This window comes from Fusarium subglutinans (genome assembly GCF_013396075.1).
Source record: "Fusarium subglutinans strain NRRL 66333 chromosome Unknown NRRL66333_c0000004, whole genome shotgun sequence".
Taxonomy (NCBI): domain Eukaryota; kingdom Fungi; phylum Ascomycota; class Sordariomycetes; order Hypocreales; family Nectriaceae; genus Fusarium; species Fusarium subglutinans.
In genome coordinates this window covers 649,138-673,979 of record NW_023502067.1, presented here as the reverse complement: position 1 = coordinate 673,979, position 24,842 = coordinate 649,138, and the positions used below count along the sequence as shown (strand labels likewise).

At 46.8% G+C, this 24,842-nt stretch overlaps 9 protein-coding genes across 9 annotated transcripts; 7 read left to right on the top strand and 2 right to left on the bottom strand.

Moving 5' to 3' along the window:
- Window positions 1-840: 840 nt before the first annotated feature.
- On the top strand, window positions 841-2,711 carry FSUBG_1046 (uncharacterized protein; the record flags this gene model as incomplete). The annotated part of the gene is made up of 3 exons (XM_036675039.1): window positions 841-1,377; window positions 1,449-2,148; window positions 2,197-2,711. 3 exons carry the CDS (start codon window positions 841-843, stop codon window positions 2,709-2,711), a joined length of 1,752 nt encoding a protein of 583 aa, XP_036543632.1.
- A 1,022-nt stretch (window positions 2,712-3,733) lies between these two features.
- Window positions 3,734-4,618, top strand: FSUBG_1045 (uncharacterized protein; the record flags this gene model as incomplete). The annotated part of the gene is made up of 1 exon (XM_036675028.1): window positions 3,734-4,618. One exon carries the CDS (start codon window positions 3,734-3,736, stop codon window positions 4,616-4,618), a length of 885 nt encoding a protein of 294 aa, XP_036543631.1.
- A 944-nt stretch (window positions 4,619-5,562) lies between these two features.
- On the top strand, window positions 5,563-6,863 carry FSUBG_1044 (uncharacterized protein; the record flags this gene model as incomplete). Its single annotated transcript, XM_036675017.1, has 3 exons — window positions 5,563-5,597; window positions 5,646-6,625; window positions 6,679-6,863. The coding sequence occupies 3 exons, from the start codon at window positions 5,563-5,565 to the stop codon at window positions 6,861-6,863; spliced, it is 1,200 nt and encodes a 399-aa protein (XP_036543630.1).
- Window positions 6,864-7,973: 1,110 nt separating this feature from the next.
- Window positions 7,974-9,764, top strand: FSUBG_1043 (uncharacterized protein; the record flags this gene model as incomplete). The annotated part of the gene is made up of 1 exon (XM_036675006.1): window positions 7,974-9,764. One exon carries the CDS (start codon window positions 7,974-7,976, stop codon window positions 9,762-9,764), a length of 1,791 nt encoding a protein of 596 aa, XP_036543629.1.
- A 912-nt stretch (window positions 9,765-10,676) lies between these two features.
- FSUBG_1042 (uncharacterized protein) lies at window positions 10,677-12,012 on the top strand (the record flags this gene model as incomplete). The annotated part of the gene is made up of 3 exons (XM_036674997.1): window positions 10,677-10,708; window positions 10,758-11,755; window positions 11,807-12,012. The coding sequence occupies 3 exons, from the start codon at window positions 10,677-10,679 to the stop codon at window positions 12,010-12,012; spliced, it is 1,236 nt and encodes a 411-aa protein (XP_036543628.1).
- Window positions 12,013-13,093: 1,081 nt separating this feature from the next.
- On the top strand, window positions 13,094-14,128 carry FSUBG_1041 (uncharacterized protein; the record flags this gene model as incomplete). The annotated part of the gene is made up of 1 exon (XM_036674986.1): window positions 13,094-14,128. One exon carries the CDS (start codon window positions 13,094-13,096, stop codon window positions 14,126-14,128), a length of 1,035 nt encoding a protein of 344 aa, XP_036543627.1.
- Window positions 14,129-15,181: 1,053 nt separating this feature from the next.
- On the bottom strand, window positions 15,182-16,659 carry FSUBG_1040 (methyltransferase; the record flags this gene model as incomplete). Its single annotated transcript, XM_036674975.1, has 8 exons — window positions 15,182-15,339; window positions 15,391-15,475; window positions 15,529-15,955; window positions 16,011-16,023; window positions 16,072-16,220; window positions 16,264-16,401; window positions 16,452-16,498; window positions 16,552-16,659. 8 exons carry the CDS (start codon window positions 16,657-16,659, stop codon window positions 15,182-15,184), a joined length of 1,125 nt encoding a protein of 374 aa, XP_036543626.1.
- A 586-nt stretch (window positions 16,660-17,245) lies between these two features.
- On the bottom strand, window positions 17,246-21,542 carry FSUBG_1039 (uncharacterized protein; the record flags this gene model as incomplete). Its single annotated transcript, XM_036674963.1, has 4 exons — window positions 17,246-17,274; window positions 17,336-19,287; window positions 20,066-20,961; window positions 21,012-21,542. 4 exons carry the CDS (start codon window positions 21,540-21,542, stop codon window positions 17,246-17,248), a joined length of 3,408 nt encoding a protein of 1,135 aa, XP_036543625.1.
- A 1,507-nt stretch (window positions 21,543-23,049) lies between these two features.
- FSUBG_1038 (trichothecene 3-o-acetyltransferase) lies at window positions 23,050-24,636 on the top strand (the record flags this gene model as incomplete). Its single annotated transcript, XM_036674952.1, has 1 exon — window positions 23,050-24,636. One exon carries the CDS (start codon window positions 23,050-23,052, stop codon window positions 24,634-24,636), a length of 1,587 nt encoding a protein of 528 aa, XP_036543624.1.
- Between the last annotated feature and the right edge of the window lie 206 nt (window positions 24,637-24,842).

The window sequence follows — 24,842 nt, the reverse complement described above, 5'->3', positions numbered from 1 at the left end:
AGGATTCCCTCTTTGCATAGATATTTCATACGGGTAACTCTGAACTGTCCTGACAGCCTGATGGGGGCTTTCTGGGTGGATTCCTCCAGGAAGAAAAGCGTAAGAAACGGAAGAGTTTGTCTCGCCGAAGTAAATAGCAACGACAAGTTTACTCGGGGCCTGAAGAGAAGGCATTGTGGTGTTGTTAGTGAGAGGGAAGGGTTTTAGAGAAAGGAAGAAGTGAACAAGATATAAAAAAAATAAGGATAGAGGTTAAATATGTCTTAGCGATGGCTGCCTTATTCTGTATGGGACAAGCGTGCAAATGCTGCTTGAGGTATCGTCGTACAGTTTGCACATTGATGATTCACCGGAATCCAAACAAGTCAAAAACAAACCGCAGTATGGCTTGCACTATCATTTGCTGGTAAAGAAAAACCATTGTCAATTTTGTGAATGTATATAATTTGATTGTACCTCATAGAAAGTACCCAACTTATTCCATATGCAACTAACATACGTGAAGGGCATATGACGTCTCGGCTTTACATCTTCGCGTCGGTAGTTTGATCTGCTGTTTGTCAGAGTCTTTCATGTCTGTAGGTGTGATCATATCTGTCAATTCACTGGTTGTTCTTCTAGCGTGGTTGCAATTACCTATGCAAGTATCCGAAGAGCCCAGGACGCATCGGTGCCTAGGTATCAAACAAAGAAACGCCACGCGCATTCGTCAAACAAAGGAACCAACAAACTCGTGTTTGTCAACAAAGCCAAAGAACCATTCACCGAATTCATTCCAACCGTTACCTTTACAACTTTACAACTTCACAAATTCACAACTTACTGGATATCCTCAGCACAATGGATCCAAACGCTCCACGCTGCCCAAAAAGAGCCAGCGAGGGGCCGTACAACCTAAGAAAAAGGACCAAGACAGTCCAGTACGCAGATAACCCCCCGAGGAAGAAATCTGAAGAGAAGCGCGTGCCTGGTGGAAGGCAACAAAGGCAGCAGAGGATATGGGAACATGACGAGACCTGTCAGCTTCTAGCCCACTTCCAATGGAGCTTCAGCAATGGCGTTGATTTCTGGACTACCGCATTTCCCAAATTCCAAGACACCGTTCAAAGAGCCTTCACCGATGAACAGGCGAAGAAGCAGCTGCAGCATATATTAAGCCAGCATGGCCAGATGGAAGGCGAAGATGACTATGCCAACTTGTTTGAATCTGGCCTCGATTCGTTGAACCTACCAGAGGACTTGTCGAGGAAAGTCGATCAGTTCTTGAACTGTATACCCGACAGTAGCACTGGCCAGTCTAAAGACGACGCACGTGCGAAATGCTGCCTCAAGAGACTCTTAGTGACTTTCTTGGTCTCTTCAGAGAAATTGAAAGCCGTGAGTTCGACCGCGTCAAGTCAATACTGCCACTCTTTTCTCATCCCGTGCTGACGAACATCCGGCTATAGATATTACCAAATGAAGAAGGGACAAAAACCACCGGCCTAGTTGATCAAGGCTCCTCCGTGGACGCCGGTCAACCAATAGCAGAGCAACAGCCATCCCAAGCTTCATCACCCCTCGGCTCGACAGACCAACTTGTCGAAAACCAATCCCCAAAGAGAGGTTTTGTCGATCCCCTACCACCCGATAGAAGAGACATAGTGGAAATAGAAACCCGGCTAATTGCTTCGGAGATCGAAAATGGACGGCTCAAGAGAGACCTAGCGGAACATTACAAACCCGACGCCGTCGTGCTAAACACACTTCAGGAATATATGCAAAGGTCGCACATGAGGGCCCTACGCATCAGAAACTTCAATCCCAATAATCCAGGTTTGAGTTCGAAAGAAATCTCAGATATGTACTTGGGTTTGTTTTCGTTTATGCAAAATGCCTGTGCCATCGCTTGCCGAGATAACTCGGAAGCACCGGAAGAGCAAGACTCCCACAGCGATCTCGTCGAGTCTTGGGCTCTTAATACCTTTAGACGAGAATTAAAGGATTGCATTTCTCAAGTCAGAGAGTCCAAGCTATTGCTAGAAAAGTTGCTCCTAGGACTGGTAGGTTCAGCAGTTATCGAAATGATCTTCGAGCCAGCCTTCCCAGCATTCATTCAAGCACCCAATCCTGTGGCGGAAGCCTATCGAGAACTCATACTCCATATTTGTAAGTGCTTGTAGCATTTATGAGGATAGGGGCTAATTCATGATCCAGCGGGCCCCAATGAGCTTCATAAAGCAGACAGGGATGTTCTCCCACAACTCATCGTCGAGCATAAAACCGAAATCATCAAAAGAAAGGTTGATGAACTGGAGCGTATCCTTTACAAACACTTGGATTTCTTCTGGGTGCCTCCAAATGGTGGAACCGAAGACGGGGGAGAAGTGTCGAGGCCAGATGTCGATTTCAGATCATTTCTCGAAGAGGCGCTGGATTTCAAGCTCGAACTCACATTAACCACCACGCGACTCAAGTACTTCTACTATGAGCCTGATGAAACCTTCGACGATACGCGTATGGAGCGGTGCATGTTTTCGGATCGTGAAAATAACACCATCAAAGCCTGCTTGTTCCCTCTTCTCTTACACGCGCCGGTCCGAGAGGAAACGCACACCTCAAAGGATATTGTGCTCGAGTACAATACCAAATACAGCACGTACTTCAGAAGGATATTCGAGGGAAGCCATCTTGATCTGGAACCGGCGTCAAAGGCAGTCGTGCTGACTTAGGGTAGGGTGGGGGGGATAACAATGGAGAGGGTCTGACGGGAAGCTTTTTGCATGTTAGATGAAATATGTAACAATATTTTCTTTATGTATCGTCACACCGAACCGAAATGTTTCTAGTATATGAGTATAGCTGTCTTAGTCTCACCCAAAATGTTCCACCGTGTACCTTCTTTCGTGAATATCTGATGCTAACTTGGACCACGGTGATACGTGCTATCTGATTGAGACAGACCAAACTCTTTGTCAACAAATTAGAGGAGGAAGGCTGCGTGTCGCCGTGATAGTCCAGGAGCTGAAATCTAACGCACCAGAAGGCTGGCGATTTAACTGCTCGTAAGAAGTCACCAAGTTTGAGGTTATTCTATCAACCTTTTCTGAGTGCAGGCCCTGCTCAAATGATTGGGTGTTCTCGTATCGTCATAATCCGACTAGCCATACTTTGAGGCTCAAGTGCAGTAAGAGTACGAGAAGTCAAACCAACATTTTTATGTGGATAAGAACGAGAAAAGCTTATCTGTGGTCTGGCCTTTCTCCTGATTTGTAAAACCTTTATCCGTAGGTTTTGACTTCGATTCGTGAACGGGTATCTGTGTGCTGATATCTACATCCTTGCGTGCCCAAAGAGACTCATTACCGTGGTGTCTCATCTGAATTCTCGCTCATGCTTTCTTTTTAAAAGTATAAAGCCATGCTATGTATTGGGAGGCGATGTGAAGGTTAGTTGACAGCCAATGATGGGTTGCCAGTGCCAGAACCTTGTTACACCTTTATCTCTACTTGAGTGAGTCATGGCAAAGTATGTCATGCACACTCACGAATTAGGGCTTAGCATGTTGCCTTAAAGCCAGAAGCTTGATCAGACTTTGACAGTGGTCACTGCAAAGCGACTGATGTGCGTTGTTGAACTCTGTTCTGTTGTCTATTTAAGTGAACGTCTTCCCCTTCTGCAGAACTGGATAATTTTCTCTCTGTACATCCCATTCCATTCTCTCAAATTCAGATTTTTCTTTTCATTCGCCATCATGACTACCGAACGCCAACTTGGCAAATGCTACCAATTTCACTTTGTCACTACGACATACAACATCCCCAGTTCTTTCATCACGAATACTGGAAGCCTCCTTTCACTATTTAAGGACAAGGATGAATACGAGATGGAAGGCATAGACGACTACACTGGTTGCGTCTTTATAAACTACATAGTGTCACACACCTATGAAGTTGACTACGAGACCGCAGAGCAAGACGAGGAAATAGCTTCGAGCGATTACAAGACTGCACTCATGGCCTGGGCTCTCGGACGCATGTACAACATCTATGACCTAGTTTTGCTAGCCAGGAATCATGTCGTCAAGCTGGCCAAGCTTATAAACCCTGTCTGGAGACTGAGTATGACTGTTGATACTCCCCTGGCGATGAAGCATATCACCGGCATTATCCACCGAATCGACGATTACACCGACGAGGTCCTGGAGAGCACAACAAGACAACAGGCGACAGAAACTCTCTTGCATGTGCAACCTCCAGAAACAGTGGGCGGCTTATGGTCGATACTACAGCTTATGCAGAAGGCCCAGGGACCAGCTCTAGACCGAGGCTGGCGTATGGTTAACCAGACCGCTCCAACCCTTGTGCCGGAATTGACAGAATATCTGGCGTCTCTCCAAGAAATGGCACAAGAAAGCGAGCAGATGTATCCTGAAGACGATGACGTCGTGGAGTATTCTCTGACTCCATTCAATCACTGGATCCCAAGTGCCCAGATCAAGTGTGGAAAAGTCATGCGCGCCATGGTCGGAAGCAACAACAGTAGCCAGAAGATCGGCACCCGCAATAAGGAGAAACCAGCCCCGAGTGATAAGTGCATTTTTACTATCAGTTTTACCTATTTCATCAGATCATCTTGAGCATGACGAAAGTACAACAAGTCTCCTCCAAGCATGAAACTTGGCATCTCATTTCCGACGATACCACATGCAGCTGGAACTGTTTCTACCCCTTCTCGCGTTTGGGAGTGAGACAAGGGTGCAGGATGGGTGTCTACATCGGGCAGCATCCATACCTTCTTCTGGCTCGACTACTACATCACACACACATACAACACTCTCCATTAACCCTGTTGATACACATTACGACTCAGCCTGACAGTCATTACAGCTGTAGCCAGAGGCGACACAAGAGTCAATATCTTCAAATCTCTCTACCCTTCTCCGTCCCCACATCAGAGATGCCCATGCAGCAACTCGGTCACAAAATTACAACGAGTCAGCCCAGTGATCTGGGACCACGCATCACACGCAGAAAACAATCACTTGTCTTTCAACATAAATTGTTAAAATTATTCTACACTCGTTGAGTACATGTCTATCACCTCTTGGAAGATGACTTGCGAGATACATGTTTTTATGGATATTAGAGCGAGAGTTATTGGAGCCCTGTTTACTAGCAAGCGAGAAATGATAATGATAATGCATTTAATTTACCGGCAGAGATGTTTGTTGTATGGCATGTGACAATGATTGTAAACTGATCGTGATAGCCAGCTTGAAATGTCTAAAGATGCCATGTCTTGGTCTCAAGTGGAGTCATGATTTAGCAAAACAAAGAGTTGAACAATTGGTCAGACTCCCGTCGTTGCGAGGTACCCGCTTGTTATGACACCGGCACTGCCAGGCAGGGTTAAGCAGCCTTGTGAAACCGAGTCTGATTAACGAGCTCCATCAGCGCTAGGGCCAAGCGCAGTCTCTCGAGATCTGCCTCTCCCTCTCTCGCATTTCTTCTCTCTTTCATCTCGCAACTCTGCGCTGGCGCGTTTCCTCATCCTTTCGCCAATCGACAAACTCTGTGCAAGATGGCGGAACATGGCGACGCCAGACCAACATACTCGTGAGTACTTGGGTATCCGAAACGGACCTTGACTGACCACTCGAGCAGGCCCTATGCGAGTGGTTCCTGTGCCGTTTACTTCTCGGGCGCGACTCCTCTACACATCCCTCAATCGCTCCTGAGTGAGGGTTTGAAGGAAGCTGGAGAGTTCCGACATGACGGTCATCTTCCTCTTCTGTCCAGTCTGCGGCTAGACGACATCACGTTCGATGCAGGGCATGTCATCATTCACTATCTCGTCACGGGTACCTACGAATGCCTCCAGCCACTGGAAGAGAAACACGATGAGAGAATTTCAGCCGAACTCGCGACTGCTATTCGCGTCTATGTCGCTACCGGTATTCTGAGCTTGCCCCGACTCCGCGAAATGACTCGAGCGGAGCTAGTTCGTCTGGGCGATCAGCTCAGTCTTCCTGTCTTGATTGCGGTCATGGAAGAGGCTGCATTGACCTTTGATGAAAATCCTGCAATTGCCACGTACATCGAATCACGAGTTCTATCGTTCAATCAGAACGTCATCCCCGATGGCGAGAGCGGCGCCGACATTATCCTGGATATGATGGGAGCTTCCAACTCTCTTAGCAAGGTCTTACTGCGAAGTATCATCCTCACAAAGGCCTCAGAAAGCCGTCAGCAGGAAGAACCGAACTATCAGCGTACTACCTCAGGATATCCCGCTATCGTACTGCGCCCGGCTGAGGCTGCCATGAAACAAGCTGAAGAGCAAACAGCCCAGAATGTGGAAAAGGAGGCTGCTCGACAAGCTGAAGAGCTTGCACTGGCTCGCGAGGCTGAAGAACTACGAGACCTCCAGCAAAAGCGCTCAAAGAGAAAGAAGCTCACCCGCAGGCAGCAGAATCGCCTCGACGTTCTTGCTCGTAGGAAGAATGACCGGGGACTCAGAGAGAAAGAGGCTCGCGAAGTTGAAATCCGTGGTCAACAACCCGCCGAGGAACATCTAACCAGTCCCAGCTGGTTGCAGATCGGAATGAAAGATGGGAGAGTCAGTGAGCTCTGTTATTCTACTAGTAAGATCCATTGCCCGCTCTCCATACTATTCCCAAGTTGCAGACATTAACAGCTGTAGCTTCTGCTCACCCCTACGCCACCCGCGCTGGGACTATGGACCAGACTCCCGAGCCCGAGACTTTCGAGCGACGTAACCAATGCGACATTGAGACTGTCAGCGATAGCGGCTCGACAACTCAGTTCACACCTGACTACAGCCTGGACGACCCAGAGGACGAACCATGCTACGACTGGTGATAGGGTTTTCACGAAACGCGGGATTGCGGAAGGAATGGTGGATTCGAGGTCAACAGGATTACATGTGGGGATTAGAGTAGCCTGTTATGAAAGGTATCAATGGCCAACTCGGAATACATCGAATCTCCCCTTGCTCACAGCTCGCTTGCTATCGTGACTGTCGTGAATCTGATCCGCTTGCCCCATGGGAAGCACGTGACTAGGACGAAGTTTGACTTTGTTCAGCGAGAGCAAAGCACTTCATGCCAGAACACAACAGAGCAAGAAATTCTAAGAATAAGCCCAGTTGAGCTCAAAGAGAACAAGCGAAATCATGTAGTCGTAAATGAAAACTGTTAATGTTCCGCTTTGCTGCTGAGGGTGTGGTAGCGATGTTGGCTCAATTACTCATCCGGTGGGTTTGTCGCTGCTGATGCACGTGACCGGGGTCTTCCATAGGGCACTCAAAAAGACAGACACAGTTTGCACACAGAAATGCGAGACCACTACTAAGTCAGGAATAATTTCTAAAATAACCTAGCCCCTCTGAAATGGCTACGTATAACATGGATTGGCTTATTCTTATCGTAAGGTGGCGCGGAAGAAAAGGGTTGTGCGAAAGGAAGGTTCCCAGTAAGCGAGAGCATACCAGAGAGAATGATGATTCATGTCTATTGGCTCAAATGAATTTATCCCTCATAAAAAGGAACTGTAATTGCTCCATTTTAATGTTATTGGTTACCGCCTGATTTTGGCTTTCATGGGCTCACTCTTACTCCAGTGGCTAAAGGGTGCCCAAACTTCGAACAGACAGACTTTTTCACAGTCAAATTCAGAGTCAAGCCATCCCATGCGTGGCGGTTCATGATTTGTTCTTCTAGCTTAATAGCCTTTTGTGAGCTAGAGGCCACCTCATAATGAGAAAGGCAGGCAATGGCGTCTCAGAACTCTGATTCAAAGTCAAGCTGTAAGAGGAGAGTCAAAATATCAACATCGAGGTATTTATGTCATGCCATGTCCCGTGCAACAGCTGGTTACCTTCCCTTCTCTTTTCATCCACATCATACCCTCACCATACCACGTGAACAAATTCGCCAAACAAACGAAAACACCAAGTCTATTTGCTTGATCATGGACATGTCATTGTCTGTACCCTGGCGGGTCGGGACATATCACCCAGTCGCTATCGAAGTTGAGGGGCAAATGGTATTCCACGTCCAGTTGGGAAAGATCCAGAAGTACCCGCTGCTTTACAGGCTGGTCACCAGTCACGTACCATCGTATATCTACAACCACACTTACCATGGTGTGAAAGATTCCTACTGCGGGAATCCCGGACCTTTTTACCTCAGCTTGCGCGCTGTGTCACAAGGTGCTGGACACCTGTTGGGGGACTATCTCACATTTGGGATATTTAATTTCCAACACAATCTCCCCGAGAAGAGGCAAAATGAGGAATTCAAAAGCCTTATTCACTTACAGAGTGTTGCAAACAGGTTTAACATGGACGACCTTAAAATGGATTGCGAGACGGAGATCTTCTACAGGGCTCTAGACATGGGTCTGATGGAACTTTTCAAGCTCCTTGAAGAAGCGAACTACCGTTCTGACTTGTTTCCAGAGTTTTCCGAGTACTTGGAGAAGCGACTGGTTGGTTCCGCTCTGGACTACGGCGTGGGAGATAGCCAAAGGGCTTTTGCCAAACTAAAGACCGAACCATCACTCTCAGTTGCTCAGATGCTCTTGAAGGCAATCGTAGAGATTAGCGACGTCGGATGCAATTCGGATGAAAAGAACTCCATCATAGGCGAGGTCTATAGACGGAAGGTCGCCGAGGCAGCAGCTATTTCCCAGTATATTGGCTGGGAAGATGACAAGTGTCCCGAAACGAGGTGGATAAAACCGAAGAGTGAGATCGCGGGAAAGAGAAAGTCAGTTGCTACTCAATTCTTCGGTCCCACGGCCCAGCAAAAAGACAAAAATGGAGTGGAAAACTCTCCCCGATGGCCATTTCAGGGAGCCCCCGAACCAACTTTTCATCCTCCTAGCAGGCCCGCGTTTGCCCCCCTTCCGATAACTCTCCCTCCTTTGGTTCCAAGAAGCAATGAAACTGTGCCCCGCCCGGCATTCAAAGATCAATCGACGACTTCGAGACATAAAAACGTTCCCTACGCTCGCGGTATGGAGACACAGATTGATGGGGAATGGAAAATGAAGGCTTTGCAACGCCAAGAGCAAAATATTCCACTCATAAGCAAGCAAGAGCGACACCAAATGGCGCACATGGCTTATGAGACGAACTGCCTGCAGAGGAAACACGATGCATCGAATGAAAGTCCAGCTCCCGGCCCTTTAACTACATCAGGCGAACCTTTGTCGCAAGAAGCTATGGACAACGACGGCGATACTGATGATGAACAATCCAGCAATGAAGACTATGGAGACCTACAGCACATACAGCGGATGATGTCTGAGGTGAGGCCGCAGAGGGAACAAGATCGACCGCGAACGGCGCAGATGGCTTTTGAGAGTACCCTGTCGCAGATGCAACAAGAGCGAGAAATAATTGCGCTGGACGCTTTTGGAATGAACTGGTCGCAGGGAAAACACGATGCATCAAGCGAGAGTCAGACCCCTGGCCCTTCAACTACATCAGGCGAACCTTTGTCAGAAACAGCTACGGAAAAAGATGACGATACTCAAGATGGCGCTACAGAAGCTTCCGATCGACCAGTACAAATTGGATCCGTCCTGAATCTACCCGAGGTCACGGTGACCTCCTTTGACGAGTCTTTGCACTCTGAATCTTCGTCGGATACCTTGGAAGGCGACCCTGTTGAAGTTGTAGGACCGATGGATTGGGATACGGGTTCATCTGAATATGACTACGTTCCTTGGACATATTCCTTAAGGCCTGGTTAGAGAGACTCTATATACAGATTGTATTGCTTTGATGGGAAAGTTGGAATCGGAGCCTATCATGGAGATGGATTTATAAGTGGAAGGTTGTATTTGGTCTTTTTACTGCTTTCTGTTAGAATCTCCCTTGCTTTATTCTGGTAGATCTGGTAACTGTCGATCTTTATGTCGCAGATTGACTGTGAAAATAGTGGTGAATATGATACAGCCAGACAATAAAACACACAAGTCTTGAAAAGAATAAACTACAACTTGAGGTGATAGGTAAATAAGCCTCGACTTTACACAATGGTCTTGATAATGCAAGGAGAGGGAAAACCTAAGCATTGGAATTCATGCATCAAGAGATTCTGTGCCTCATCGAGTGACGTAGGACGAAGAACCCTAGTGAAACCTATTTCCATCGTTATATCAAATCAAATGTCACTGTCACTAACTGTCTTTGAAGTGAAACCTGTAGCTGAAAGCAGAATCTTCTTCAAAGAGGTGACAAAGTTTGACGCCCCAGCACAATGGGCACATAAGACTCATAGTTTTGACACCTCAAACTATCGAATCTGCTGGAAAGGTCAGCCCATCCAGTCGGCGTTTGAGTTTCAGATATTCGTACGTGGCTTCGCCTTTCAAAAGTCTTTTGGCAGCATAGTTCATCAGAGGTGCGTGTCAAAAGTCATCACCACCCAGCCTACGATATGATTGGGTGTTCTAATCATTTTATGGGAGAGATAATTTACATTTCGTAGGTGGTGTATTAAGCTTCCATCACTTAATACGAGAAATCTTACCACGCATATAAATTCCACAAATCGCCCCCGTCAGTGCCCTCGCCAACCTCTTCTTTTTATCATCATCATCCTTTTCTTGCTAAGCTCGATAGGTAATGAGTTGAGCCTCATGTCGCAAGATCCAACCACCATGTCTGATTCGCCCGCTCAGTTCACTGCGTCGTAAGTATTATGAACTAACATGCATCTTTCTAAACTAACAAACATCTAGACCCTACGCAAACAACTTTTTCAAGGTTCTGTTAAAGGGAAAGTCGATCACCTGGATCCACAGAGGAGTCGTCCCAGACCATGTTCCGTCCAACAAGAGTACGCAAGACCCTGCATACAGCTCGGCCACGCCGACCGTGGATTTGCAGGAAATTGGATATGATACAGCCCACGTGATCATCAATTTCTTTTACACCAAGCAGTACAAGTACATCAAGCCCTCGGGCATATATGGCGATACGGAGAAGGGCTATGAGCTCAAGGTATCGCTGCAGGTCATTGAAGCCGCTAGGAAGATGAAACTGCCTGATTTGGTAGACCTGGCCAAGAAGCAGTGCGCGCGTGTCTGCCATGAAATGAATCTCTTGAATCTTATTTCCATTTTGGGAAAGATGAATATCGACTATAACAACGTCCCCGAACTTACACAACACATCTCATTACAGCTTGAAAAAGTGCTTGCGTTCCCTCACAGTCCATTGGCATCTACTATGCTGAGCCGGGCTACTTCAAACAGCATCACAGACATACTTTTGCGAAAGTTGCTCATGATTGCCCGAGCTGAGCCAACAAGTGAACCCAAAGCGAAGCCTACACCTGGAAATGAAGCCCGAGGTATGCCTAACTTCCTTTCGAGACAAAAGCAGCACACTTCTTGGGGTTTTGCCACAAGAGAGCCTGAACCGGCGAAACTTCCGTTCCACCTTCGAACTCAACAGCCTCAGAAATTTCCTGAGAACCCGCAGCCCGATTATAAAGGAAAGGCACGAGACGTGTCCAAACCGGAAGAACATGCGTCCAAGGCCTCCGCAACATCTGTTTTTGACAATAAGTCTGGTGGTGCAAAGGGACAAGAGGAAGCTCGATCTGGGCCTTCAAAGGTGAGAGGCTGGTGTTGTCCATTTTCGCCTCCTTGCGGCGGGTGTGCTGATGCTGAAAAGGCATCCCCCGCTATCCCTGAACTTGGGAAGTCCATCAGAACCATGAAAAGCTTTATTGGTAAGTGAATACATGATCGAATGCTTTTATTGCAGCTAGCTAACCGTTTAGCGCCTGAGAAATCGTCTGCTGCTGACTGGGAGGTACCCAAGTCCGAGACCGAGCAATCCCAAAAGACAGAGACTACTAGTCTCGTGGATTCCGATGATTATGGAGTGCTTGTCGACTCGGAGACTCTACCTACTGTAACACCAAACCCAGAGGATCCGCGTCATGCAGAAAGGATGAATCTCCTCTATGCGTACGACAGTTGGTAGCAACACTGCCTGCTAGTGACTAGTCCTGGTGTTTGAGCTTTGATGGGCGTTGCATGTCATATGCAGGTTAGAGGATCCATTGGCTTGAGATATCAGGGTTTCAGGATAATGAATCTACATCAGTTCTTAGTTATTGCAAATCACTGCAGTGGAGATAAAGTCCTCCTTTATCGCCTAGTAGTTTGCAGATTGGAAATTACACTCTATTGCTTGACCTTGATGCAATTAATTAAGTATTGTGAAATGTGATGCCCAAGATGTGTGCTTTGAGGAACAAAATTCGTTAATTAAAGAAATAGCATCTCAAACTTTATCAAGGCTGCCGAGCATATCGTTTGGGGCGTGTCGAAGGTACAGGCACCGCTTTGCTAATACGGGCCGCATTATTCAAGTCTTTCGATTTGCCAATATGTCAAGTGATTAGGAGGCGTAACTGGGCCTCGCTTTTGCCTGGAAAGTAAATGTGCACTTCAGCCAATTCCCGAGACCGATCCAGTCAGAACATAAGAGATTGAGTAGGGTTAACAGTTGTAGAAATCTTGGGCATGAATGAAAGTTGGAGACTTCAGTCTCGGGGCCAGGTGGATAGACATCCGACAACAGCATTGGACCATTTGACACCATGAATTTCAAAATCCTTTTTGTACCTAGTACAAGGGTCTCTAATGTGATTCCAATTACTGATCAGCATAGGCGCCTTTGGTGATGCGGGAGGCCTACCAGGGAGGCCTACCAGAACGCGTCATAGACAACATCAACACGATAAGAATGTTCATCAGCAGATAACGCATGTTTACCCCTCATTTTGTTTCTTTGGAATTCATCGGCACCAAAAAGAAACAAACACGTAAAAGTCATGGATCAAAGCGATATGAAGTCCCCAGAACAGTCGTACGTGCTGTGACATACACTACAAACTAGCCGAGACACTAACAAAGGGACAAGCCAATACACCGGGGATGTTTGTCATATCCTCTTCCGATCCCAAGGGCCCCTTATAATCCCTAGAACGATCCTCAAAAAATGCCCAAAACTTGCTGCACGGCTAGACAAGAAACACATCTTCTCCAAACCACTCGACATGGTCAATATCGAAGAATACCCGTTCTCAGTTGGGCACATAATAATTCATTATCTAATCACCAATAAATACCAGTGCCTCAAACCCGAAGGAGAAACGGAAGACGAAAAAAACTGCTCAGAGCTTGCCACTGCTTTTGAAGCTCATGCTGCCGCAGTTGACTTGGAACTCCCTTGTCTGCAACTCTTGGCATCTTCTGAGATGAGGAGACTGGAAGGGAAACTGAACCTAGTCTTAATAACGAGAACCTTGAACGACACCAAACTACCACTGGATCAGTATCCGACGATTACGGCGAACTTCATATCATACGTCATAAGATTGTTAGTAACTCCCTCGAAGGAGTGCAAAGATGAAATGATGAGCCAGATTGGCGTTCCAGAGAATGTTGCTATGGTCCTCATTCAATGCTTTCTTCGGTTTAAAGGCATTGGATTTACTCCAGACCACACCAACAAGCCCGAGTTGAAGGACGAGATGGTGGATGCAAGCCAGCTCGTGCAGGAAGAACATGAGCTTCTGACAATGCTGCAGAGTTTCGACAAGGAGACCTCTCAGATATATCAATCGACTTTTGAGACTGGTATCAGTGAGAAGATGGCTAGGGAATCCTTCGCCAAGACCATCCTTGAGACATGGGAGGCTAGTGGAGGAAGTCTATCGTCCCTACAACACGCTCGTCTCCAAGAACTTCAAAGCTTCTCTGCCAAGCTTTCCGCAGACCTAGATACCTGTGAAAAAGATCTGGAAGCCTCAAAAGAGCGCTCCAGAAAGTTGGCGGTAGAAGGAAAGGCCATTGTGGAGAGGCTGGCTTTAGAGAGCGAGATCCAAAGCATACTGGAATGCCAGGAACGACAAAATGGATTTTTATCTCTGAGTAACCGACTTCGCCTGAGATCTGCGAAATCTCGCAGCAAAGACCTCAGTACCGCGGCTACTATTGATCCTCTGGTCCATCCGAACACTAAAGACCCGAAGATGAATCCAGACCAGGAGGAAGAGGGTCAACTTGATGATGGTGAGTCAGTGAGCTGAGCATACGGTTTGATCTAACAATCTCGAAGATGGTACCAAAACGCCGACCTGCACGTCTTGTAACAGAAGAGACCGTCAATCATCGAATGTGAAAGGAACTACAGATGGGCTAGAGGAAGTCAGTGCACGCCTTTGTGAGTTCAATAAGAGGAATACTCGAATGGGTAAGAGTGAACTTCACATTGCTAACACGTAGAATAGACGATTTAATGTCTGAGACTACAAGCACGTCGGGGCAGAGGACGCCCAGTTCAAATTCAAGTTCGGAATCAGAGCTTGCTGTGAGTTACGCGGTTGCGCTGAAGAGAGAAAATCTGGCGTCGAGAAAGTTCAACAGTTAATCGATTCTGGATTTTGATTTCAAAGAGGCGTATATAGTCTAGTGCAAAATGAATTTCAAGTTTTCTTTTGTGTTACTGCAAAAAGAGCAATATGCTTACCAACCAGTTCGGTCCGCGGCATGTTCTCCTAGGCCAACCTCACAGAGTCTGTAGCGGCTGTTCAGCTAATAGAATACGAAGTATTTGAGGAGGTGAGAGATCAATAATTTGAGTTATGGCTCTCGATCTTTTAGTGACTTTTGGAAGGATTTCTGTAACACGATGGAGGAAGCTTAGGGTCCTGAACCAACTGCATACCAATAGGCCAACCACCAGCATTTGTGAGTAGAGATGATGACCGTATTATCATTCGAAAAACAGGGCGCTTTTAGTGAAAAGAATTGTTGGCAAGGCTCCTCGCTCAGGTACGAATTTGTGTGATAGACATGGCACATGCTCGTTACAGGAGATTCCTTATGACAAGAAAACTCAAAACTTGATCAAGGTAGGGGACGAAAACAAAAGTTGGTAAAGAGTCCTTCGAGCTGAGGCTACTGAAATATTCTGATCACTTAGGATCAAGGTCCGGAGCTTTCTTGCCTTAGATTTCCACTTTAATCCTGCAAGAAGAGGAAACAAAGGTCTTAGGTTAGCCGAACCTGGCTCCGCCCTCGTACAATCCTTTTATCTGGGACTACAGGAAGATGACGAGACACTAGTCGATAGTCTAGAACTATTTCTCCGTATCTGGCTTCTGGCCATAGACATATCGAACACGCATGTAGCCATGAACTCTCTTATCCTTGAATGCCTTTCTCATGTTCATCAAGAATACCTGATATTCATCCTCGGGCCAGTTCATGACCTGGTGCCAAACCATCATCGTGTATCCTTGGAGTCTTTAGTATCTCTAGATCACAAGCTCAGAAGAGGTTGACTCACCTTCGAGGTCATTCTCTATGGAAGCTCGGAGGAACTGGCCGACCTTTCGCATTTTTTCGTCTTTCGGCCATCCGCCGATGGGAACCTGAATAATGTTAGCTTGAGCCTTTTATGAGGTCTAGATGGTCGGGTAGGTACTTTGAAGTCAAAGCTTCGCACATCTACCAAACCAGCATCACGAAATAGTTGAACGTCATTCTCAATATTAGTGAAACTTCTTCCAAAGCCCTTACCACTCACAACCACCAGTTGATTCCAAGTCTGAAGAGCCTCAACGCCGTCAATACTACCGTCATCCGAGAAGAAGGTTGGGTTGATCTCTCCAGACTCAACAAAACCACCTGAAATACAACAGTGAGAAGCCTCTTTGAACAGTGTTCCCCAGTCTGCTATCGCGCCCATGAGGAAACGGACATGCACGAGATCGAAATGATTCTCAGGCCAGCTCCAGTCTTTTGTTGCGTCTTCGAGCTCGAACTTGACGTTTGGCGGGACCCAGCTTGGTTGAATGGGAGAGAGGTCTGTTCCGATGACCTCGGCGTTGGGGTGTTCATCGGCAAAGTCACTACACCAGTCAGTATCTGATCAGCATCCCACTAGGGAGTTTAAGAGGTAAGTACATTGCCCAAATCCCTTGAAACAGTCAGTCCCCATGTACTCAAGCTTGGGCTTGTTACATACCAGTTCCAGTACCAACATCAAGTACTCGCTTTGGTTTGTCAGTGTCTCTGGATGTGTTTCGGCGACTAAAGGGACCGCCAACCTGAATATCATCTTTAAAAGGGACAAGCGTCAATTTTCCATCAAGTAGCAGTGTCAGAACATGGTGTCTATTCATGTCAGTACTTTCCGCCAATATGATGGTGATCTTACGTGATGTCAATTGAATCTCTCTGCTGCTCATCGTTGGGTGTAAAGTACTCCGTATTGTACCTCTCGCTATGAAAGGTTCGTCCTTGGAATCTGCGATATTCAAGGATGCTCGACGAGATGGAGGCAGTGGAGCTTTCTCTGTAGAGAATGGATTAGTCTAGAGTTTCCATGATCCAGAAGACACTGACACATCATCTCCAAACGCTGAGTCGCTGGTATCTCCTTCATTTTCCTCCTGTTGAACACATCAATACGAGGAGTGACTAATTGTCTTTTAGTGCTTGGTACCTGTGCGACAATAGGGCCTTCAGCAGGAGAACTGCCGGCTGAAATATTCTGCTTGTTCACGCCATCGCGAGGACTTCCGCCTGGGCTGTCCGATTTGGGTGAAGCCATTATTGCGGTGTCTCATGGATTCATGTTTGCAATTGAGGGGAAATAGAAATTGAGAACAACAAAAGGATCAGGTTACACCGGCTATTCCCTGCCATTGCCGCAGGATTCTGCCGATCCAATCACTCAACCATGGAGCCCAGGACGTTGCATTCTACGTCTCATTGCCACTTTGTCGCAATCCGTGGACAAGGGTATCATTACGCAAGCCTATGCGGCGTATGCGCCCGTTCGTCTTGGCGAGATTTGACATATCACTTGACGCCTGCTAATCATCATAAATAACATCAAATCAGTACATCTTTCATAATCCTCATCTGACCAGATCAGAGAAACACCATCTTTCGCGTACAATCATCATTGCAACCTTCTGGTTTGAGACTCTGCTGTTTGCATGAATCCACTGAATGACTGGGTTCGGGAATATTTCCAGAAACCGATTGGCCTGTTGGCTAATCCCTCATGTTTCATATGCACTACAATGTTCCCCGTTAGTCGGTCCATTATCTGCTGAGGGACCAACCTTATCATCGCTTGCCGAATCGTTTGCCCGGCTATTATGACAGATTCTCTATGTCAAACTATCAAGTCAGCATGTCAACTCTGCTATGTCATAGCCTGTGAACTCGTCAAGATATCCATGTTCAGACTATTATAATTGTTTCTGATATAAACCGACATGTCGTATCTGCATGCTTCGACACAAATTCCGGCCCTGCCTCCCAGTATCCAGCTCTAGTGAAAGTCCCATCATCATTCTTCTGCACCAGAAGACCATGCGTATGAGGCTTGTCGGGCGTCTCCAGAACTGCCAATAGATACATGTTCTGTTGGGATATCAGCCAAGCCTTCCTTTCACCTTCGTCCCACAAGTCCTCAGTATCGGCGCTGATACCGAAGGTGTGCCCTTGTAGAGTTTTTATGTCTTGATAGCGGTCACGACCAGGTCTACCTTCAGCCACGAACTCTTCATTGCTGGGGTCCTTAAGGATGAGTTCATCAGACGCCACTAGAGGCCCATTCAATGTCAAAGAGGCAGACTTTACTTGACCGAATTGGTTGTTTGGGTCAACCAACTCCACCGCAACGTCGACTACATTAGCTAGAACAGTTCCTTCGTTCGTCAAGAGATCGAATCTCACCCGGCAATCCAAGCTAGCCCAACTCCAAGACGGTGCGCGGTAAGCCTTCGATCTCCCTAACTGCCCACCTGTAGACATCTCCCAAAGAAGGCAATGTGGCATGGTACTGCGAAAGAGTCCAGCGCAGTAGTCACTGCCGAACCATGAGATACAGCGTCGGGCGACGGCGGCGAAAGCAACAAGCTTATCTTCATTTGGATGACTGAGTTGACGGTTCGTGTACGGAAACACAAGGTCGTAGTAATATGTGAAGAGATCTGCCTTTTCACGAACACTGAATGCATTTTGGGCCAAGCAATCAAAACCGTGCCATCTATCGTCGCTTACACCTTCTGGTAGATATTCGGTGAGATTGTTGCTTCTGCCGCACTCCCATGAAATGCGGTCTGAACCAAAATGTAAGGTCCTCGGTGAAAGGAGTCGTTCTTGGAATACCCATGCCCTGTTGCTAAGAGGGAGATCTACTCTTGCCCAAGAGAAGTCATCGGCAGTAAATATGGCACAGATGTTCCAGAGATCCGGTTTTTCTATGCCATCACCTGTATCGTGCTCGTTCCGGCTTGAACTATAGGGCGGTGCGTAGAACGGACTCCAGACATAACAGTCTTGTAGATAGGTCGGATTCCTCGACCTGAAAGCACCTCCATGGGGGTTCTCGGAAACATCGATGGAAATGTTCAGGGCGCAGTTCTGATAAACAAGATGCATGTCCTCTGAATGTGAGAGCCAATCTTCGTGTGAACCAAGGCCAGACTGCAGGATGCAAAGCGAGTCGATCCAGATGTAGGGAATACCAATTCGACGGCAGGTTATAATCGCATCTCTGAAACTGGCTGGAAGGGTCTGCAGCTGTATTTCTCTGCAAAAGTCGAATAGATTGTCGGATTTTAACATTAAGAACTTTGGATCTTCTCCCCAGCAATGGCTCAATGCCGCATAACTGCCTTCTGGTCTCTCATTCTCCGAAATGACCAGCTTTGGAGACTGTTGATCATCGCCAACATGAATGAGCCGCTTGGGATACCAGCCGTTTTCTGAAGCAGATTTGCAATCATGATAGTCCTTACAGGTCTGAAGCCACCTCTTAGCCAGCTGTGCAACATCCTGGTGGCCCGTATCTTCGGGGATATCTCGCAACGGAGGAAATTCCGTCCGGACCCGCGTAGGCTCCGAGTCTCGGTCAGTAGCTACACAATCAAGAAACTTCTCGTAACCAGCTGGAGGCTTTGACGACGAGGAAACATCAACGAAAACGCACCAGTGTGAGTAGACCGGGGGCTTGTCAACATCGACTGGAGTCTCGCGGCCAGTCTCGTAGAAGTTAATTTCCCAATGAAGCTCCCATGAGTTTTCCCACCTGATATCATATTCTAGAGGCTTTGAATTCTCACTTGCGAGCGTGTGGCTTAAGTAGCCGCAGATTCGGCACCCATTCTTTCCAGCAGTAGCAACACTTTTATAATCCTTGTGGTGAAGACCTTGCTTCTCTCTAGTTTGGAACATAGATGTGCATACTGCACATAACATGATCGCGAAAGTGAAATACCGTGGTGTTAACGGAAGAAAGTTGCATAGGCTTAAAATATCTCGTTACGCTGAATATTGTGAGCTGACACGAGTGGGGTTGTTTGGGGGCTGAATAGATAACCCATGTCAGATTGGGCTTATTCATCAGATGACGATGCTCCACGAGCTAATTGACGTGCTGGATGGTAAGTGAATGCCAGAAGAGTACAAGTGGCTTGAAAATATAGAAAATACGGTAATCTTTGGTATTATGAGACAAAACTCAAGCGACCCGTGGTGTATCAAGACGTCCGCTTTCAAGGCCTCCTCGCTAACTTGCTCAGCCTCATATCAGCCCGCATCAAGTTAAGCTACTCTTCTCTACGCTGCGGCGGTGTTATGCATACCAGAAAATGCTGACAAAGCCAAAACAATGGTTCAGGAGGTTCACCTGTGTCGCACGAGCTGGCTGGCGATGGAGCAATCATAGGTGCCGCACGGCAAACCGTGACATGGGTCTTGGACTAGACTAAGAGACTATATGAGTAAGAAAAAGGTGCTTCGCTCTCTTTGGCACGGGGGTTTCGGAAATTAACGTAGTTAGTGAGGCATAAGCCTCCAAACTTACGGAAACAATGACTGGTTTTCTGTCTGAAACACACTTGATTTAGTAAATGAATAGCCCCGACTAATTTCTTCTCGTGAAATACTCTGAAAATTCAACATTATCCTTGAGCCTTCGTAGAGTCCTTTTATCATACTGCAGCAAGATTTCAAGACCCCTAGAATCAGCACGCCGTGGTGGTAGAATTAGACAACGGCCGTCAGGCTTATCTTCCGTATCTCCAACAGTAACTCTTGTGGCGAGAGGATAACCGATATCCTTTCCAAAGTTGATATCGTTATACTTATGGTGCTGGATGCACACTATGAGCATGTCTGGACCCGGATAGCGGTTGGCGTTCCAGGTCAAAGTGGTGCTCTTCGGCATCTGATTTAAAAGCCCGACAAGTCGTCTTACTGCCTTGTCATCCACTGCAGCTATCGCTTTCTGCACCTTGAGTGCAGCCTGAGCATAGATGGTGCTCGTACACTGCTGTGACGATAATGATGAGAGAATTGAGTTTTCTTGCAGACTAGCTACAGGTAACTGAGCCACTGCATTTGGCTCTGCAAAGTTGCCCCAATATGTAGACGGTATCACTGGGCTTTTCATACGGGTTCTCGCATCCACTGTAATAGCTAGCTTTGCCTCAGGGTATTTTCGACAGTCAATGCCTCTGGCCAGAACTACATGACGCCATAGGAACGCACATAACGCAGCGACGGTTCCAACCTTGGTCGTAGAAGGCATAGTGCTCAAGGTACGGGTTTTGAGTATTGCAATCTTATCAGCTGGGATAAAATAAGTGGCACTCTCAAACACCTCATCTGAATCGTATTTCGTAGGATTGAGAAATCTGTCGTTGTCTTCTGCCAGTTTCCAATGGGGAAATTCCTTCAGGGTTGTGTTAAGGTCGCCCTTGACGATGTCGTGTCTGTCAAGCAATTGAACTGGTGATCTTTGTTGGCCGGATGGTTCACAAGTTGCGGCGGCAAAATGCGCTCCTATTGTGGACCAAAGCATGAAGTTGCATTGGCCGTCTCCAGCAACATGCTATTGATTTGTCAGTCTACGTCCTAGCATCTTTGAAGGCAGAAACTTACATGCAACTGACTCCCAATAATGAGACCCCCAGGGATGAAGCTGGCTTGCACGATAAGAGAAGGAAGCTTGACATTGTCTTTTAGCTTTACTGAAGGTCCAAAAACAAGGCTCCTGGGTATTTTGCTATGTGGAAAATGCTCCTCCTCAAGCTGGTCAAAATTGCCGTAGGTCCATAGACCACACAGCTGAGTAGAATTGTAGTCTTTATAGTAAATCTCAACGCCTCTGGCAGAGTCAAAGACAAGCTCAACCTCTTCTCGAGTGCTGTCAACACGCCTTTGCACACAGCATGTAAGCTCAGGAATGTCGTTTACGGTCACCAAAAGAGCTCTATGCAGAGCAAGAAAGACCTGCTGCTTGTCTGCATTGGGGCTGTGTCGAAAGAAGAGACAAGTTGATATATAGTCTCTGGGTGCGATCTGATCAATGGCTGAGAGCCTAACTACCTGACCATGACTATTGCGATGTGCTTGGATGACTGCAACAGAGCTTGGAGAAAGGTCAGGCACGACTCTCAGAGCACCCGACATACTAGGCGACTTGGAGATGTTATGTTATTCTTTTGGCTTTTATGCTTTGTGAAAGGCGACGTGGTGAACGAAGGCAAATAACGAAGGATTAAGCTGGAGTACAAAGCTATCAACACAGTTATGGGGGCCCTTACTTAATGCCAGAAATGGTCTCGGGTGTTATTCCAGCGAGACCAGTAGTTGCAAACTGGGGGATGAAAGCTGGATTGTAGAGGAATATTTTGGTACTCGTGGGCCAGGTTCTACTAATCGATAACCCCGTTTGAGAATTCTCGAGCATGCATTGCAATGAAAGCTTGTCTTACAATTGTATCGTGTTTTCTACCATATTGCCCAGCTTACGCCACCGTTCTCACGTAGTCTCACCACTAGTCAACTACGTGACTAGCAAAACTCTTAAGATCAACGCTGGAATTTGTTATCTCAGTACGTCACTCGTTATATAGGAGAATGTAAGCACATATCTTAGACATGACAAAGTGTTTCAATATTACCCTCGAAACAGGGGTCTTTGCAAGAGTGGCAAAATGACTGAGGTATTTTGAACTATTCTAAAGATGAGATGAGACACGGCACATAATCTCCCTTCATCTGAGCCGTGAATTGATTTAGCTAAGCTGGGGAGGGCATTATCGTCTCATTTAACCACGCGCTAGCCCAACCAGTAAAAAGAATTGGCCATCGCTTATTCTGACAGCTGGCATGTAAATGCATTACAGTCAACATTCTGTCCGCGCTGCGAGGTGCAATGTGCAGTACTATAGTGTAGCCATCGGCTGAGTACCGTACCTTACCTTAGTCTCCACTATGTCTTAGCTATTAATCTCTGTGCCGTGCTCGAGAGACAAGGGTATGCACTTCCCCGCATCCACTATCTAAAAAGGATTCCAGGCAATCAATAACAGAATTTGTAAGATCATCCTACAGTAGTTCTATCAGGTAGATTCTGCTGTAAGATTGTTCAATCGTGTTCATCATTTTTCCTCTTCCTCATACTTAGCAAGGCCCTGATATCAGCCCTTAGTTATCTAAATTACCCTCGTCTACAATGCCTGAGTCTCTTCAAAGAACGATTCTTGATAGTGACTGATCGAGAACAATGAGGTTGCCTAATTATCGCATTTTTCTGATACGAGAAAATAGGAATAATTGACGTTTTCGTCATTTCAAACATGTCGATCTCGGTACCAAGGGCGATTCTAAGACATCGACACTCACTTACGCAAAGACTCAGCTGAGATCTCAAGAAACTAATTTGTAAGGGTTCCTCACGTTTTAACGTGCTGGCTGTCTTGACATTAGGGAGAAGTGGAACACGTACACACATTCCACGCCAGGTCCATTTACTTACATATTGCTTTGTTGATCTTTCGCGATCGATGATCGGTCAAGGACAACACGTCGAAAAGAAAAGGCGCTATAACATAGTTACGTATCAGAAGCTGGTTCTAAATTCGACAAACGCACAACTGCGAAAACAATTCCCAAACTTTCACTCTAAAACAACATGGAGATAACAATGAATCAGCAACTGCTGGATACCTCCTGGGTCGAACCAACAGGCCCAGTGAGCCCTGCTCTTATCAAACTATCTGCTATGGATAGTTTGACAGCACCTGTTTACCCTTCCCCAACACTATTCTTCCCCCTCAAGCCGGGCGTAAGCCCCTTGGACCTTTATAACGATTGCAAACGTGGTCTCGCGCGTTACTTGTATCAGCACCCTCATCTCTGCGGGAAAATTGTCAAAGATGCCACAGGCAGAAATTCGATTGAAATCGCTCCGGCACCTTATGCCGGCGCCAACCTTGGATACTACGACCATCGGAATGAGAAGGAAATGCCGTCGTATGACGAGTTCAGAAGTTTTGGCTTCCCGTTTGCCGATGGCAATAAAGACGGGCTAAGCAAACTTTGCCCTGAGAATTTTCCAAGCGTCCAAACTGGTGACCCTGTTCTCATCACCCGATTCAATGTTATCAGAGGTGGGATCGTTCTAACAGTCTCTATCGCCCACGCAGTATGCGATCTGGTTCAATTCATCGACTGTATCAAGTCCTGGGCTACCCATACGCAAGTTGTTTCCAATGCTCGGATGAGAAATGAGCCAGAGCCTCCACTGCCGAAGCAAGTGGCGCCACATCTGGTTGATCGGTCGCCAATGAAGGCGAGCGCACAGATCGAACATGATCTTGATAAAGTGGCGGCTCGGGCAGCAAATCTTCCGCATTGGACAATGCTAGATCCTCGGAACCCGGAGAGTATGGCTTCGACATTGGAAAATCTCTTTACAAGGGCGCGTCTGACAGATTATGATCTCGCGTCTTCTGATGAAGCTACACTCCGCCAGCCATCAGCTAGTGTATGGACGTTCCCCAAATCGTCAATGCAGATTCTTGATTTCATGGCTAAGAAAGGGTCAACCGGAAAGACAAGGCTGTCGGCAATTGATTGCTTAACTGCATTTACCTGGCAGCGTTTCTTCGAAGCAAAATGGGCCCCCGATCAGTCTGGTCCAGAAACTGTGCCTGAAGCGACACGTATCGTTTACGTGGGGAGTGTTCGGCCTCGTCTTACACCTCCATTACCTCTCAACTACCTGCCAACATGTGTGGATCTATTCCCAGTCACCGCAACAACCAAGGGATTTCATGCCTGTTCCCCTCGATCTGTAGCCAAGGTAGCTACCAAGATTCGCAATAGTAACGATAACTGGAGTGAGAAAACCTTCCGCGAGATGTTGGAAGTGGCACAGATGCATCCATTTAGCCCTGGTATAGTCCCAAATGGCCCCTTAGACGCTCTTACAACGGATCACACGCGTCTTGGTGCAGCTGCAGCCGAGGATTGGGGTGCTCTTGGTAGATGCGAGGCGTATCGTGAGCCGTATATTGGCCGAACACCTCCTCTAGGCGAGATTACCTTCCTCCCGCGTTGGCATAATGGGGAAATAAGCGTCATGTTCGCCGGCGAAGCGATTGTGATGGAAAGGATGAGAGATAATGAGAAGATGAATGCTGCTGCTTCTTGCCAGTTTGTGATGCATGACTTCCCCAGGAATGTCAAAAAGGTAAAGCGGCCTTCCAAGTTGTAGGAACATCTTGATGGCAGTTGACGGGTCATGCTTGGTTGATCATGATAATCTACAAAAGCCATGGCTAAATGCCAGATATAAGTCAAGACTTCGATGAGATACTGATTAGTTAGAAGAAATAGTGATATACCATCATAGCCGTCTTTATTCAAGAAGGTTCTGTTGCGTAAAAAAGATAGCAACCCTGTATATTCTTATCAGTCACA